The 16,435-nt window shown below is 67.2% G+C and overlaps 2 protein-coding genes across 2 annotated transcripts in view; one reads left to right on the top strand and one right to left on the bottom strand.

Annotated features, from left to right (window-relative positions):
• Positions 1–604: 604 nt before the first annotated feature.
• On the bottom strand, positions 605–16,356 carry CLU (clusterin). The gene is made up of 9 exons (XM_044450368.1): positions 16,316–16,356; positions 11,164–11,275; positions 9,618–9,766; positions 8,696–8,863; positions 7,541–8,000; positions 6,445–6,558; positions 2,538–2,764; positions 1,514–1,695; positions 605–800 (listed from the first exon to the last, which is right to left on the bottom strand). The coding sequence occupies exons 2-9, from the start codon at positions 11,249–11,251 to the stop codon at positions 794–796; spliced, it is 1,395 nt and encodes a 464-aa protein (XP_044306303.1). The 5' UTR covers positions 11,252–11,275; positions 16,316–16,356; the 3' UTR covers positions 605–793.
• SCARA3 (scavenger receptor class A member 3) overlaps positions 16,222–16,435 on the top strand; it is a 27,675-nt gene continuing 27,461 nt past the window's right edge. The window contains exon 1 of the mRNA XM_044450309.1: positions 16,222–16,390. Coding sequence (XP_044306244.1) covers positions 16,222–16,390 — 169 coding nt within the window. The remainder of the gene's footprint in view (positions 16,391–16,435) is intronic.

The following is a 16,435-nucleotide window of genomic DNA, read 5'->3' as shown; positions in this document are numbered from 1 at the left end:
GCGCAACCCTGGGCCGTGTGGCCAGTTCGCCCTCGGGCTCTCAGCTGGCAGCGATGGGCATCCATGCGGGACCAGCTGCAGCCTGGACCCTTTGCCCCCAGGGCGGCCTTGCCCAACCCGGTGCCCCCCCCCCCCGCGTGTTGGACGACAGCCCCGGAGGCCTGGAGGGCTGCCAGCTGCAGCCCAGCACTCCTGGAGGGCGCAGAGGGGGCTGAAAGCGCCACCCGCACGGGGCACGGTGCGAGGCCACTGCAACACGGGCGCCCAGATGCGCGCTCGCATGCTGAAGCTTCCTGGCAACTCTTGGCCACCGTGTGCGAGCGCAGGGTGCCTTGGCCGCGCGAAGACTCCGGCTGCCCCGTTACAGCCAGGGGGCTCCGCTGGCACGGCAGGCAAAGCCCGGAAGCGGGTGCTTGCCCCCCGACACACCTGCATGAGGGCGCGAGGGAGCCGTGGGTGGGCAGGGTCACCGGGCTTGGGGCCCCCCACAAGTCACGGCAGGCAGGGGCTGTGCCCTTGAGCGGGGGCCAAGTCTGACAGCTTCCTGGAGGGGGCCACACGCCGGCAGCAGTGCGGAGACAGCGCACACACAAACACACACGCATTGGGCCTAGATCGTTTACTTTGTTTGGATCGGGGCGACCCAGCAGCAGAAACAGGGCAGGGACCCAGTGTGTTAACTACGGCGCGGACAGGCGGCTCCAGCGGCGCGACAAGAGCCTCAAGCGGGAAGGCGGGACGGCGGAGGCAGCGTTCTCTCCCAGCGTGGCGTGAGATCCCAGGCACAGGCGTGCTACTCCCTGCGGGAAAGAGGGCAGACGGCCTCGCTGGCACTGAGCGGACGGAGCTCCGGGGGCTCTGCTCCCCAGCCGGCCGGGCAGCCAGCCGAGCTCCGGGAAGAGCCGAGGTGCCACGACTCCGGACCCGGCTGGAGCGCAACTCTGGGGCTGCAGGGGGGGGGGGCAGGTGACCGGCTGCACAGCCCTTCTCTCCCCGGAGCGGCGGGGGCTCAGCACCGCTGGGCGCCGGGGCTGGTCATGGGGCCCCTGGGGTGGGGGCGGGATGGGGGCCGGAGTGGGGGGCAACTCTGCCTGGGGGGGACAAGTGAGCACACGATTCGCTCCTGTGAGCGACAGATGCCGACAAGCCCCATGAGCGCCTCCCCCAGGCCCCCCATCTTTTCCTTGGCAGCGGCCTGCTCCCGTTGAGCCGCCTCTGCCCACCGAGAGGCCGGGTGGCTGGCACACGTGGGTGTCCACGCTGCTGGCCCCCGAGGACGGCCCCACAGCCTCAGGCGCCCAGGCTGGCCCCGTGGAACTGGGCCGGAGGAGGCGGTCGCCGCGGGCCTGAGCCATCCCCTCCCTGAAAGCGGACCTCCGGGACGCTCCTCGGCCAAGGACAGCGGCTCCGGGGCCCCCAGGGAGAAGGCGCTGCAATTCCGTCACGGCCCCAGGTCCGGCTCCCCCGTTTCCCCGAGGGCCGAGCCCCCCTGCCCCCCCCCCCCCGCACTTACACCTCGTTGTTCTTGTACTCGCGCAGGGCCTGCCCGGCCACCAGCTCCATGAACCGGGGGTCATCCCACGGGACGTCTCTCGGCACGGTCAGGGAGAGGGGCTCCGAGCCAAAGAGCCGGACCGTCACCTGGGTGTCAGCCCCTCTTGATGGGTCTCCGGACTCGGAGGGCTGCGTGACCACCTGGAAGGGGCAGGAAGGCCCGCGGCAAGGCTGTCACACGTGCCGGAGACGGCCCCCGGGGGGGGGAGCGCCAATCACTCCCAAGTGGGGCGGAAGTGAGCGTGGGCCCAAAAGGGGACCCGGAGGGGTCACCCCCCAAGCCGGCTCTGCCGCACCTGCGCCGACAGAGCCCGCGGGCCTCTTTAGGGGGACAACGCCTTCCAGGAACTGCTTGGCCTGTTGTCCCACTGCAGCCCCCCAGACGGTCTGGCGTCCACTCCCACCTCTGGAGGGTCGCCAGGGGCACTGAGGGAGCAACTGCACAGCTGGGGCCGGACAGCGCGGCCTGCCCCTCTCCGCGGCCTGGGGAGGCTGCGCCTGCAGGTCGTCTTACTTTTCTTGCCTGCAGGGGAGGGCAGGACGCACCCCAACGGAGCCAAGCTCAGGGAACCGAGGTTCAACTTGGGTGCCAGGAAGCACTTCCCGACAGTCAGGACCCCGAGGGTGTGGAATGGGCTTCCTCGGGAGGTGGGTGAGGCCCCATCGGTGCGGGTGTTCAAGGACAGGCTGGACGTGCACATGGTGGGCATGCCGTGAGCGGAGCCGGCTGGAGCCGGGGGTCAGACTAGATGGCCCGGGAGGCCCCTCCTGACTCGCTCTGTTTCTATGTTACTTTGCTGGCAAACAGTTGCAGGTGCCTCCTCCCGACAGAAGCCACCTACCCGCCGGCCTCGGCTTCTCCACTCCGCCTGGAAGCCGCAGCCACAGCCCTCCCGCTCCTTATCTGAGGAGACCCCTCTCCTGCCAAGCGGATGAGCCCCCCCCCCCCCCGGAGCGCCCCAGCCGCCAGCGCAGGGCCCCACCGTGACGACCCGCAGGAGCCGGTCGCCGTTCCGCGTGGCGTTGGCCAGCTGGGACACCCAGCCGAACTGCTGGTTGAGCTGGTCGAGGAGGGCCGTGGTGTTGAGCATCTCCTCCTGGAAGGTCCTCAGGAGCTCGTCGTACCGCCGACTGAACCGCTCGGCCAGCCGCAGGGCGTCCTCGAAGCGCTCCCGGAGCCGGTTCTGCTCGGGGTCCGTCTCGGAGCAGTCTGTCACGGGAGGGGGAGAGGCACGCGGGTTAAAGGCCCCCGGGCAGCAAGCCGGGGCACGGCAGGCCTGGCTCCGCACCCCCCCCCCCCACTCCCCGAACCCAGCAGAGAGGTCCGGCACCCGGGCGGGGAGGCTTCTGTCTCGCCCCGTGCTCTGCCCCGTACCGGCCACGCGGCCCTATCTGTACCTCCGACATCGTCATCCTGGTTCCTGCCCCCGCCCCCGCAGCAGCCCAGGGCAAGCTGCCCCCGCCGGTCTTGGGCCACTGGGAGAAAGCAGCCAAGTCTCCAAGGAAAGACTGGACCGAGGAGGCTCCGCGGGGCCGCGGACGTGCAGCGTCTGTGCGGCACTTGCTTTCCTGTCGGACGTCAGCTCGGCCTGCGCCTGCAGCGAGGGCAGGGTGGCAGCCCTGCGAGAGGAGAAGGGGGAGCGCTGGAGCAGCGAGCGTCCGCCCCAGGGAGAGCAAAGGCGAGGCAGAGCTGCTGGACAGAGCGGTGGAGCTGCGACCGCCAAGAGCATCGCAGGAGCAGGAAGTGCAGCAGCCCGGCTGAGGCAGAAGAGATCCTGGGGAAACGAGGAGGAAGGGGCAGAAGATGCAGACGACACCGTGCGCCAGTGGAACCCCAAACCGCTTCCAGTTCCTCCAGGGCGAGACGGGGGGGCAGCCGCAGGGGAAGAGCCGTGAGGCATCCCACGCAACGCCGAAGCAGAGGCTGGAGGTCAGCAAGTGGCGGCAGCAAGACTAAGCGCTGGCAGGAACAAGAAGAGAAGGCGCGACTTGTGGCGGGATGAAGAGACTCGCCGCCGGGATGAGCGTGGCTACCAAAGCTCACCCAGCCCCGGACATGTATCCCTCGCGTGGGGGCAAGCGGCACTGCCCAACAGAGCTTTGAAGAAGGCATGTTCATCTTCGGAGCTTTAGGGGGACGTCAAGAACTTCGGGGCCCAGAGAGGTCACTCTGTGATCCTCCAAGTTTGAAGAAGAGGAAGGACGAGGAAAGAAAAGTACGCCAGGTGAGAGCCTGGTTATGAAGGTGATGCCGACATGACAGATTTGGGTTCTGGGCCCACGGACCAGACTTTCTTCCTAGCCAAACATGTGCCTTGGACTTCAAGAAAGCCCATTTTAATAAACCCAGAACAATGGTAAGTCACGTCCCATGACAAGTGGCTCTGATGAGAAAAGGAGTCCAGGGCGGGTGGGGATTTTTTTAAAAGGATAATGTTAAGGCATTATCTAGATGGGGTCACTGGGGCAGTGGGGCTGAGTTTAGGTGGCCTCTGAGGGATGATGGAGGACAGGAAGGCCTGGAGGAATGTTGTCCATGGGGTCGTGATGGGACGGACATTACTTCGCGTCTAACAACAACAATGGTAAGGCACAATCACAATTCCAACAAGGAAGAAGGGTGGAAGACAACAGAAGAAGCCATGTGGCTTCACAAAAAGCTTTGCGATGATCTGAAAAACGAGGAGATGTGCAGGAAGGGTGTCAGGAAGGCCAAAGCGATGAATGAACTGAGGCCAGAGAGGGGTGCTGAAGGCAACAGAAAAGCCAATTCCGGTGTGCCTAAGGCAGAAGCCGGAGCAAAGAAACGGGGGTTCGGCTGCTCGGTGCAGATGACAAAAAGACAGCGGATGGCAGAGAAAAGGCAGGAGCGCACAACTCCACTTGGGCTCAGCTTTCTCCCGAAAGACCTTCCTGGTGAAGAGGAAAAGCAAGCTGAAGGAGCGGCGGCTCAAGATGGGCAGGAATGTGCCCACGGGTCACCCAACTTGAGCGAGCGCCAGTCCCCAGGGCCCCGTGGAGGGCAGGGGACGTGCCAGATGCCTGGAGAAAGAAACGAAGGACCTGGGAGCAGATGGCGAAGCCTGCAAAAACTGCAGTGACTGCCAGAAGCCGGCATGGATTTATTTTTCTGATTGGGTGACCTCCCGGATGGACGGAGGGAATGCCATGGACATAATGTACCTTGACTTTGGCTAAGCTTTTGACAAACTGCCCTATAATATCCTGATTAGCAACCTAGTTGAAAGTGGGGTGGATGGAGAACCATCAGGCGGATCCGCAGCCGGCGACAGAACCGGGCTCAGATGCTTCTCAGGGGCACCTCCTCAAACGGGGGGAGGGAACGAGTGGGGCGCCGCAGGGCTCGGTCCCGGGCCCAGTGCTCCCCAACATTTTTGTGAATGATGCGGATTAGGGAGCTTCCAAGTGCAGGGAATGATTGTCAAATTGCGGATGACAGAAGACCGGCTGGGAGAGCCAGCACCCCGGGAGACAGAAAGAATGTCTTGATCGGGGGGAGCGCCGGGCTGAAAACAACAGAATGAAATTCAACAGGACAAAGGCCAAGTTCTGCACCGGGCGGGGGGGTGCATTGTTATAAGATGAGGAATACTTGGCTCAGCAGGACTGAAGGGAGAAGAATCTCGGAACTGTTGTAGATCCCAAGCGGAATGTGAGCCAGCAATGCGATGCGGCTGCAAAAAGGGCGAAGGCGATTTTGGGCAGGCCAGTCCCTTCCCGGTCACGAGAGGTGCCAGTCCCCCTTCACTCAGCACTGGTGAGGCCCCCCCTGGAGTCCAGGGTCCAGCTCTGGGCAGCAGCGTTGAAGAAAGATGCAGAGAAGTGGGAAAGGATGACCGGGGACTGGACACGAGGCCCTCTGAGCAGAGATGGAAAGGGCTGGCACGTTCCGCTTCCAGAAGAGACGACTGAGCGGAGACAGGATAGCTCTCATCACGTACGGGAAGAGCCATCCCAGAGGGGAAGGCCAGGGTCTGGCCTCCGTCACCACTGAGTGCAGGCCATGCAGTGGTGGGCTTCGGTTCCGGGAAGCCAGGTCCCGGCCAGAGATCAGGAAAGAGCTTCCCGACCGTGAGCGCGGGAGGACAGAGCCGGCGAGGGCGAGGGGGCGGTGGGCTCTCCCACCCTGGAGGCACTGCGGAGGCAGCTGGGCAGCCCCCCGAGGGGCGGTGGGACTCGGAGCCCTGCACTGAGCAGGGGGCTGGGCCTGAGAGCCTTCCTGGCTCCTTCCGACTCTTCCAGTCTATGATTCTGTGATTCCAAGGGAACCGCACACCCCTCCTCACACCCAAACTTTCTGCCTTTGCGCTGGCATCCAATTGCGCGTCTCCCTGGACCAGCTCATCCGGGGATCCAGGCGCCACCCGGCCCAGCCCGGCCCCCCAGGCAGTTCACGGCTCTTCGGCTGCTGTGGCTTTGGCCCTGCGGATTTGTCCTGCTGGTCCTGCAGCTGCCACAGTAAGGTTTGAAACCAGCCACCCGCAAGGCAACTCGGCCACATTTGCCTTCCAGAAATGCCGGGAGAGCTACCCCGGCAGAGTCTCTTTCCTTTACGGCACCCAAGCCGGCGGCCGCTTCAGGGCCGGGGCTGCGTAGGACGCTGCAGCACGTCCCACTGAAGGCAGGCGACTGGGGCCACTCCAAAGGCCTGGGCCCGTGGCTCCCCTCAGCCTTGCCGTGGGTTCTGCTGCCTGGCCGGACACGAGCCCCCCACTTCAGAGCTGGAGAGACCCTGCCTTCCCCTGGGGAGCTGCTGCCTGTCAGAGCAGCCCCCGCTGGGGCGGGATGGCTGGGCTGCCTCCACCCCCTGCCCGGGGGAGTGTGCCGAATGGGCGCTGGCTCCGGGCGCCGCTTCCACGCCCGCCTTACCTATCTCCAGGATGGCCCGGCACTTCTCGCACTTCTCCTTCATGCGCAAGCAGCTGGCCGAATTCCGCCGGATCTCACGGCACACCATGCGGTTGTCGCCGGGAGCCGGAATCCCTGGCGGAAAGAGCGGCAAAGGGTCCGCATCACGCCGGCCGCCTCCGGCCCTCCTGCCGGGCATGTCGGCTCCGGCTGGCAGCCAAGGCGAGCCCAGGGCACTGCCCGCCCCCAGCACACCTGGAGGTCCCAGTGCAGCCCCCTGCTCTGAAGCCCGCTCCCGGCCCGGGGCAGAGGCAGGCAGGGGAGAGCAGGGGGGCGGCCCGTGTCCTTTCGGGGCTCCAGCGGGGCCCCGCCACTCCCACCCCCTCCGCAAGGGGAACAGGCCCCCGCGTGGCCCCTGCACTGCCGCCACAAGAGGAGGGCATCGGTGGGCCGGGGAGCCGCAAGGGGCAGCCCCGGGGCCGGAGCAGCTCCCTCAGAGCGAGGGCTCCATGTGGGGGGAGGCACGGCCGGCAGGATACAGGCGGGCCTTGTGCAGAGGAGGGGGGGGGATTTTTCTGCCTCTCTTCTGCCCCCAAGGGGTGGCCCCATGAAGCCGCCTGGGGGGAGATCAGGCACCGGGTGAAGGACGGACCCTTCGCAGCCACGCAGACTTCCCTGCCGCAGACGACGTAGCGATGGGGCCGGCTTGGGTGGCTGGAAGGGGCCTGCGACAAGCAGCGACCGCTAGGCAGCATGGCTCCGAGCTGCCCCAGTCCCAGAAGCCGGGGGGCAGGGGCAGCAGGGGCCCGGGCAGCTGTGTGGCCGTGCAAGCAGCGTGCTGCACTGGGTGATCTGACCCTGCCAGCCCGTTCTCAGGGGTGCGCAACATGCCCCCCATCCAAACCAGAGCCAAGGAACCCCCCAGGGGCCCCCAGCTAGACTGGCCCATCCCGCCAGGAATGCCCAGGGCTGTCGGGGGGGGGGAGCCCAAAGGCGGTCGCACCACAGCCTGGCCTCGGGGACGCCCCGGCCGGGTCTCTCCGCCAAGGGGCACCTGCTCCGGGCCGCCGGTTCTGAAGGGCAGCGTGCCCAGACGGCCGAGGCGGCTTGGGCCCACCTGTCGGGAACGCGCCCAGGGGCCCCGGGCTGCCGTCCAGCCACCGCCCGTCCTGCTCCATGGCCCTCTGCGCGCCCTCAAAGAGCCGCTGGGTCATCTCGTAGAACGGCTGCAGCATCTGGTGGAAGTCCTGGTGAGGCCGGAAGCCGCTGGGCAAGAAGGAGAAGGCGGGCACGTTCCTGGCCACGCGGGCGTCCACGAAGGGGTGGCGGAGGCCGCGCAGCGGGGCCCAGCCGTCCCGGAAGCCGCCGAAGGGCGAGCGCAGGAAGGGGGTGAGCTGCCGGTAGGCCTGGGCACTCTCCTGGAACAGCTCGTCCACGCCGTCCTCCACCAGGCCGTAGCGCTCCTCCAGGTCCTCCAGCCGCCGGCCCTGCTCCTCGTCCACGTCCATCAGGGAGTCGACGCGCTCGCCGTTCAGCCAGACGGAGAGCGGCGAGGACTGGTTCAGGAACTCCTCCAGCTGGCGGGGGAGGCAGGCGGGTGGAAGCCGCGGGTCAGCCGGCCGAACGGCCACTGCGGCTCACGGCCCGCCCGGCCCTGCTCCACCGGGCGCCCCCAGGGGCCGGGAATTCCGGAGTCCCGGCCCGGCTCGGCCGGGTCACCAGGGGGAGAAGGCGGCAGAGCCGCAACTCGGCCCGCGTCGTGCTGCGCCAGCGGCCCGTCGGTGCCCGGGCCGCGTGGCAGCTGCTGCTCCTTGCATGCAGCTCCCGGCGCGGGGGGCCCCAGCTGGGCCAGTGGGTGCCAGCGTGCCTGCGGGCGCCCTCTCCGCCTCCCCAGGGCTCCCTGGCCCGTCGGTTTTCTTTCCTGGGGTAGCTGGGAGGCCGCCCAGCACCGTCTCTGCCTGGGCCCCAGGAGCTTTCCTGAGCTGGGCCCCTCCTCTGCCCTGGCCTTAAATTCCTGGCAAGCGACTTCCCCCTTAGAGGCACCCTTTGGCTCCTTGAGAGCAAGAGCGAGTGCTTCGCCGGCCCCCAGGTCCTCTGGGGCAGCCCCCTGCAGCTGATGTCACCCAGCACCAGACGGCCCCGCATGGCCGTCGCATGCGCCCCCCAGACCTGCCCGCCCCCCAGACCCCCGTGAGCCACAAGGCCCAGCCCGGCCCGCTTGGCAAGAGGGCTGGGCCTGCCGGACGCGCCCCCGAGCCCCCACCCCACTCACCTGCCTGCCCACCAGGCCGGCGCCGCTGTGGCACGTGCGGGTGTAGAACTGCACACAGGTCCGCTTGAGGCAGGGCTTGCACTCCTCCCAGAGGGCCAGCATGGACGCGTTGCACACCTCCTTCTCGCCCAGCCGCTGCTCCGCCTCCCGCACCACGAGCAGCGCCTCCTGCGGACACGCGCGGCCGTGAGCCCACGCCGGGTGTGCAGCCCCTCCGGGCACGGGGCCGTCGGGGCAGGCGGATGCCCCCCGCTCCGAACCGCTGCGGGCATGGCTCTCCTGGGGCCAGAAGGCCACGCAGCCCGCGTGGCGAGACCCGGGCCCCACGGCAGAGGAGGCCACCCGCCCGGGTAGGCAGCAACGAGGCGCCAGGACACCGAGCCGGAGAAGCCGCCCTCCCCGCAGGTGGGGCTCCGTCTGGGCCAAGGGGTGCCCCGCACCCCCGGGACCTGCGCCCGCGGAACGGGGCCGCTGCTGTTTCCGGCAAGCAGCCCCCGAGGGCGGTGCTCACGGTCCGGACCGGAAGGCGCATCCCTCGCTTCCGCACAGCGTTCTTCCGAGAGGAAGCGGCCCTCCCCACCCAGGGTGCCTCCAGAGGCACTTGGACCGCAGCTGCCAGAATTCCCATCCGGCCGGACCCTGGCTGGGGATCCTGGCGGCTGCAGTCCAAGCCCGTCTGGAGGGCACTGCCCTTGCTAAAGACCGGCCGAGCCTCCGCGCGCAAAGGCGCCCTTTTCCGCCATCAGCTGCGCTCCGGCTTCCAGGCGGCCCGCCTCCTCCAGAACAGCCGCCCCCTTTCTGGGAAGCCCCCCCTCCCCGCCCCCCCCATGCCCTCCAGGCGGGCTGGGCCGCAGGGGCGAGGGCCCCTGGCCTAGCCTGCGGGCCCTGGACCAGGGTGGCGGAGGGCGGCTGCCCAGCGGACCTCCTTCTGTCTCTTGGTGTCCTCCAGGCTGGCCAGGACCTCCCGGTGGTCGTTGCTCGTCTGCTCCATCAGCATCTTCATCTGCCGGACCCCGTTGATGGCGTTCTCCAGTTCCGTGTCGATGAGGCGGCTCCCCCTCTCGGACAGGCCTGGGGGAGGGGACGCGTCTGGGGCTGAGCTCAAGGCCCGCTCCAGAGCCACCTGGGAGCTGGTCTTTCCCAACCTAGCGCCCCCAGGTGTGCTGGGCTGCAGCTCCCATCACCCGGGGGCTGTGCTGCACGGGCAGAATGCGAGGGAGACACCAGGCGCACCAGCCCAGACTCCCGGGGGTCGGCCACTCCGATCCTCCATCCACTGCTCTCATGAGAAAGGAAATGAGCATGATGCGTGACGCAACCCCCGAGTTGTTCTTGGCCGAGCACTCAGTCGCGTCCGCAGACTCCGGCTGCCGCTTGCCAAAACAGCCGGCTAGGTCCCGGTCACCCTTGGAGGCTAGCCCCGGGAGGGCGCCCCACATCTCTCCCCACAGGCGCCACAGGGCGCGGGGGACGCAGGCCCTTGTGGGAAGGGGCCTGGCCTGGCTCCTCCCTGCCTCCGCGAGGGGCCGCGTTCACGCAGGAGGACCCTCATCTCACCCCCCCCCCCGCTCACGCTCCTTCCACCGCCTGCCGGGCAGTTTTTTGCTCTCCGATCAAAGGGGAAACCAAGGCTGCGAGAAGCGAGTTTCCCCAGGTCTGTAAGAGGGGGAGGACCTGAGTGCAGGCCACCCCCCTCCGGCCCCAAGACCCTTTGCCACCCCTCTCTGGCCATAGATGGGGAATCGGACGCAGGCAGGAGGAAGGGGGTCACAGCTGGGGGCTCGGCGGGCCACTCCCGGAGGCAGAGGTGCCCGCGTGGCTGGTGGCAGTCCGGGCCCCCGGGGCTGCCTGCTGCAAGGCCCGTGCAGGGAGGGTGGGGAGGAAGGCCCCTTGTGGGGGGGGGGCTGCGCTGGCACAGGAGGAGTCCAGCACGGAAAGGGAGAGCAGGCGTGCTCCCGAGGGTGGAGAAGGGGGCACGCCTGAAGGCTCATCCGGGACTCCCCATGCGCTTGCCCCCCCCCCCCCGCTGCCCTCCACGGTCGACTCCAAATCTCTTGTGCAATGTGGCCGTGCGGGCAAAGCGCGTGATGTGAGGAGGCAGGATCCTTTCCCCAGCAAGCCACAGGCAGCGGTGAGTCAGTGCTTTGGGAAGTTACTTCATGGTGCGGCTGGCCAGCTGGCCGGGATGCCAAAATGACCCCGGGACTCTGCTGCGCTGGACGCGGCCACTCGGCGGCCTCCGAGGCAGATTTTGGCACCAGAGGAGGCCCGGCAAAACACCGGGCTCCACCCGGGTTCCCTGCCCAGAAATGGGGCGCCGAGACGCCGCCCTTCGTGTCCACAGCTTCTCCAGGAGACGTCGGCGCCCTGCCCCGCCTCAGCCGCCCCCGTTCTGCCCCATCGCCAGGAGCCAACCGCCCTGGCCCGCACGCAAGCCCCCGGGCGCGTCCCCTCCCTGCCCCACGTACGCTGCAGCTCGCTGGGGGGAAGAACGCCGTGGCAGCCCTCCCAGAGGAGCAGCAGCCCCAGCAGCGGGAGCAGTGCGGTGGGCCTCATCTTCGCAGCGGGGGGTCCCGGTTCCTGCAAGAGGAGAGGAGAGGAGAGGAGAGGAGAGGAGAGGAGAGGAGAGGAGAGGAGAGGGCCCCGTCAGCCGGGACCAGAACCGGACACCTGCGCGCGGCTGCTGGAAGAACCCCGGGGCTCAGGGGCTGTGTGAGCCCACAGAAGCCCAGAAGCACGTCTTGCCTTCTCAGAGGCCGCCTGACGCCTGGACCACGTCACACGCCTCTGTGGCAGAGGACTGCTCTTGCGTGGGGGACCCATGCTGAGCAGTGGGGTGGACCCGATGGCCCCTGCCGGTTCGATGAAGCTACAAGCCCACGGGATGCAAGCGCTCGCTCGCTTGCAGCCGCCACTGGGCTGTCGGGGAGGCTTTGCCACTCAACCAACTTGGAAAGGCACCGTGAAAAGCCCCAGACCGCGCAGAACACGCATCTCGGGGACCAATGCTGCTGCCCTCTTTGCCCCCTGCCCCCAGCTCAAAGAAGTAGGGGGGCAGGCCCAGGACACCCCCCAGGCACCACTCCCCTTCCATCCAGACACTCCGGAATGCCAGACGGTCTAATCCACGCTCCGCCTGGGCTTGCCTTTCTCCAGCCGCTCAAATAAACAGGAAGGGCATGCTCAGCATGCAGAAAGGACGGGGGGATGGAGGACGGGGCCAAGCTCCAGGGTCCTTTCGAAGGCTGGGAGGGGGGTGACGGAGCACCCAGCCGGAGAAGCACCTGTGCTCCTTGGGGCCGCCGAGGGGCACGCAGCGCCCTCCCCAGCCCCCAGCCCGAGGGCAGCCCCAGAGAATCCATGCGGCTGGCCAGCAGCACGGACACCCTGCGGCCTCAGAGCGGGAGGTGTGGGACACGGCGACGGAAGAGGGACTTGGCCGGCCTCCCCAGCCTGGATTCCACGGGGGGGGGATTCGGGGGGGGCACGGTGCCAAGGCCTCCTTCCAATTGTGTCCGTTTCAGGAAGAGTTGCGTAAGAGCGCTGCTCGCATTCAAGACGAGCTGTTCTCACAGGGAGCGGGTGTGGGGGGGCTCCAAATCAGCCGGCAGCGATGCTTCCGCGGGGCTGGCAAGAGAGCCGGCCGCGGGGACAAGCCCAGGGCGCACGGGGCGCCTCCCAGGCCCAGCTGCTGCTGCAGGCATGAGTGCCCGCACGGCGGCCGTTGGCACGCGGAGGCGGGGGGGGGCGGGAGCACCCACAGAAGCGCCGCTCATGCTCCAGAGCAAGGACACAAGCCCGGCCCAGCGCTGGAGGAAGGGAGCACGCAGCGACGGACCTCTGAGGGCCGAGCAGGCGAGCCTTTCTTAAGCCGCCCTTCCCAGGGCGCTGGACTACGGCGCCCATCACCCCCAGGGGAGATGAGGGGTGAGCAACCACGGCTAGTGGGAGAGCTTGCGCTGGTCCTGCTCAGACCGACCCAGACACGGCCCGCCGCAAGGGCCCCCCAGCGCCCCGGGCAGGCGCTGCTCCAGCCGCACCTGGACTGGAGCCGCTGGCAAGGGCCAGGAGGGGGAGATTCGGCATGTGGAGCCCTGCCACGGAGGGCCACGGGGGCCGGGGGGGCGTGATGCAAAGGCTGCGGCTGCCACAGCCGCGCCAGGTGGGCCTTGGCCACGTGAGCCGGCCACGCGACTCGGCAGAAGACAACTCGGTTTGCCAGCCCTGCAGGACACGGGCCAGCCCCGTAGCGGCCAACCCCCCCCCCAAAGGGGAACTGTGGTGCTGGATAGGAAACATGTGTGCCACAGATGGGGGGGGCGGTGTTTGCTCCCCTCCAGTGGCAGCAGAATTCGGCCTTAGCCGTGAACACGGCTCAGCAGTAGTTTCAGGACAAAGCCAGCCATGAGAGCACCATCCCCCCACACAGGTAAGCTGGGGAAGGTGCAAGGAGCTCAGGCAACTGGCTTAAGGACCATTTGGGCAGAAAGCTGTCTTGGGACCCCCAGCCCCACCCAACCAGACACCCCCACGTGCTGGGCATCACATGAGCGGAGCCAGCTCGTGCCGGGGGTCACCCAAGACGCTGTGTGTGCTGGATGGCTCCCTTGAAGGGGGGCACAGCAGCCCATAAGAAGAGCCTCGAAACTGGGCCAGGTCGCTGGCCAATCCAATCCAGGCCAGGGCGGGCTCTGCCAAAGATCAGCCCTGCGGCAGCCCCCACCCCAGAGAGGCCTCCGGCCTGCCACGTGCCATTAACCTGGCCAGGTGCCGTGCTCTGTAGCCAGGTACTCTTTTCTCCCCTGCTGCAACGACTTCAGGCATTTCATGCATCAATATTCTAAAATGCACAAATGTTTTGGCAAGCAAACAAGGCGTCACTGAAGCTGAAGGCTGGAGACGGAGCTGGGGATGCGCGGGGCTGGCCAGCCGCCCTTCCGCCAGGCCTGCTCCGGAGGAGGCACCCGCAGCCAGAAGTGGGAGGCGGAGGGGCTCGTGCAGGCAGCTCCCTGCATCCGGGCCACAAGATGCCCTGGAAGGCCAGCCCTGCATCCGCCTCGCTCTGCCCCCCCCCATTTTCACACACGGCCTGTCCCATCCCGGGGCCCGTCTCGGGGCCCTGTCTCACGAGGAATCCAGATCCGCAGCTCCAGAGCTGGTCCAGGTCCCTGGGGGCCGAGCCCACAAGAGCTGCCTTGCACCCCAGGAAGCTGGCCAGCCCACTCGGCTGGGCCTCCGCCTTGAGCGCCCCCCCCCTCGCGTCCTGCCTTTCTAATCCTGAAGTGCTTTTCTGAAGGCTTAATTGCTGTCACAAAGGGACTTCTGGCCAATGCAGCCAAGAGCCGCTGCAGAATTCAGTCCAGCTCTCCGGATGAAAGGCGCTTTATCTAACCGATCTATTTCAGATATGTTGAGGCCACGGCGCCTCGCCTCGCACCCTCCGCTTCCAGCAGGAGGCCAAGCCCAGCCTGCAGGACCATGTGCCACGGCTCCGGGTGAAGTGGGAGGGGCTTCCTGCCCAAACGCAGTCCAAACATTGGCCTTAGCTGGTGGTGCGGGCACTGCTATGGAACGGCTCATGTGGTATAGTCCTGCACACACAGGGCAGCCGAGGTCCCGGCTTCTTGGGTCACAGAAAACCGCTCTGCAGAGGGACCGGCGGCAAGCTGTCCTGGCAGCTCTTGGCTATGATGTTTTGGAAAACTGGCCTCGTTGCTTGCGGGTTTAGTTTTGCTGCGTGTGGCTACAGCTTGTTTGCCGGGACCCTCAGGGACCCTTGGAGCACAGCCTGCAGGCCACCAAATGCAAGCCCTCTTGCCACAGGGTCAGAAGAAAGGCCGCCCAGGTGCGCAGCATGTGCCCAGGCGTGGGCCAGAGATTGTGCCTGTTACTCTCCTGCACTTTGAACACTCAAGCACAACTATCTGGTGTGATCAGAGCAAGAACAAAGGCAGTTCAGGAATTGCCCTGTCCCTGCCTGGGACAAGCTGCCCCAGGTGGCTAAAATCCTGAAACAATGGCTGGAGTTAGGTTTGGGCGGCCCATAACCGTGTGACAGCTATTCCTATTTGGGCTATCCAGACAAGGTGCGTCTGCTCTGCTTGTGGTCCACCCAGCAAAGTGCAGCAACCAGCTCCGCCCCGAGGGTGGCCAGGTGCCCACGCACCTGGGCACCTGCCCTCTGCCCGTCCCAAAGTGGAGGAGGAGCCCGAAGCAGCCTTTTGAGCCCCTGGGAACAGCCTGGCGTGGCTGGGGAGGCCAAAGGCGCAGGAGAGCCCAGGAGGGCCGGGCCACTGACCCTCATTCCAGGGAGCTGCCTTCCTTCCAGAGAGGAGGAAGGCGCAGGCTTGTGCGGAGAGGGGCACCGCTCTGCGGAAGGACCTGGGTTCAAGCCCCAGCAGCATCTCCAGGAAGGACCAGGAAGCCCCCGCCTGCAGCCGCTGCCCTCTTGTCGACCGCGTGGGCCGGGTGGGCCAAAGGCCTGGCATGGCACCCAGCAGCCACGGATGCCCTTGTGCAGTGCGGGGCAGGGCTGGGCTGACTGGCGAGCGGAGGGAGGGCATGCAGGGGCCCCTCCTCCGCTCCTCCCCAGCGGCCATTGCCATCTCGGCTGGCCAGACACGAGCTCCGGGGTTGCCTCTCCTTCCTCTGGTGCTGCCCTTGGTTCGTGCTTCAGGGGCAAGGCTCCCAGGCAGACACCTGGCCTCCCATCCTTTGACATGCACCTTGCTCACCAGCAGCACTCCATCCATCCATTAAAAATCATGAGGACTAGAAACCTTGATGAACCCCAGGATGCGCAGAGGCACAACACTCAGCTTTCCGAGGTGGGGTTAGCAGAGGCCACTGGGAGCCAGTTGCCTCAGGTGCTCCGTGCCCCATTGTTTGGCAGGGTGTACCTGGCCGTTTGATCCGCCCTCTCGGCTGGCAGTGGCTCAGGTCCGCACTCGGGCTCTCTACAACAGCAAAACCTCACATCGCAAGCCAGCACTTTCACCACTAGGCAGTACTTCCCTCCCCAGTTCCCAAAAAGTGCTTACTGAAACCTAGAGCCCCTTCCCATGGCGCCAAATCCCCCTGCAGCTAAACCAAGGGGCGCGCCCCTCCAAAACTGAAGCGGGGCAGCCCCCTGGCCGCTCTCCCTCCCCTCCGCACGAGCGGCTCCTCCTCACCACTAGGCGGCCCAGCCGGCACTTTCCAGCGACGCACAAAGCGGCTGTTGGCTCAGGTGTCTTGCCGGCCCGTCCCCGAGCCCGCCTGCCCCCCACACGCGCGCACCTCACAGACGCTGCGGAGGCGCTCCCGGCGCTCCGTGTCGTCGGGATGCCTCGCGGATCCCGCTTCGGACTGCGCCGCTCGGGGGCGGCGCGCTCCCGTTGCCTTCGCCCCCCAGGGGAGGCGGCCGCGACTGCCCCGTCCCCCGGGGGCCCCCATCCAGAGGCGGGCAAGCGCACGAGAGAGCTGCCCACACCCCTTTCTGCCGCCCCACGTTCGCGCACGTGGAACGTGTGAACGCCCCCGCTCCCATGGACGGGAACGGCGGTGCGGGAGGCCGGCGGGCGCAGCGGCCTCGCCTCGCGGGCTCCCCGGGCCAGGCCCCCGCCCTCTCCCCGGCCCCACCTCGGCTCTGCCGCAGCGGCTCGTCCTCCTCGCGCGGGCGATCCGTGGCGCAGCGGCTGGCGAGCCCCTTTATAGGCGAGCGCTCCCCCCGCGCCGCTTCCCCTCCCCTCGGCTGAGCTC

The sequence above is a fragment of the Varanus komodoensis genome, unplaced genomic scaffold, assembly GCF_004798865.1.
Source record: "Varanus komodoensis strain SLA01 unplaced genomic scaffold, ASM479886v1 scaffold64, whole genome shotgun sequence".
NCBI classification, from domain to species: Eukaryota; Metazoa; Chordata; class Lepidosauria; order Squamata; family Varanidae; genus Varanus; species Varanus komodoensis.
This window is presented reverse-complemented; position numbering and strand designations above follow the sequence as displayed.

What these genes read in the sequence shown, in the direction of transcription:
- CLU (XM_044450368.1), bottom strand. Translation starts at nt 11,251, where the DNA reads ATGAGGCCCACCGCACTGCTCCCGCTGCTGGGGCTGCTGCTCCTCTGG. An exon ending in CCGGCCTGGTGGGCAGGCAG is followed by an intron (nt 8,001 to 8,695) that starts GTGAGTGGGGTG and finishes CTCCCCCGCCAG; the next exon opens with CTGGAGGAGTTCCTGAACCA. An exon ending in CCGGGCCATCCTGGAGATAG is followed by an intron (nt 2,765 to 6,444) that starts GTAAGGCGGGCG and finishes CTCCCGTGACAG; the next exon opens with ACTGCTCCGAGACGGACCCC.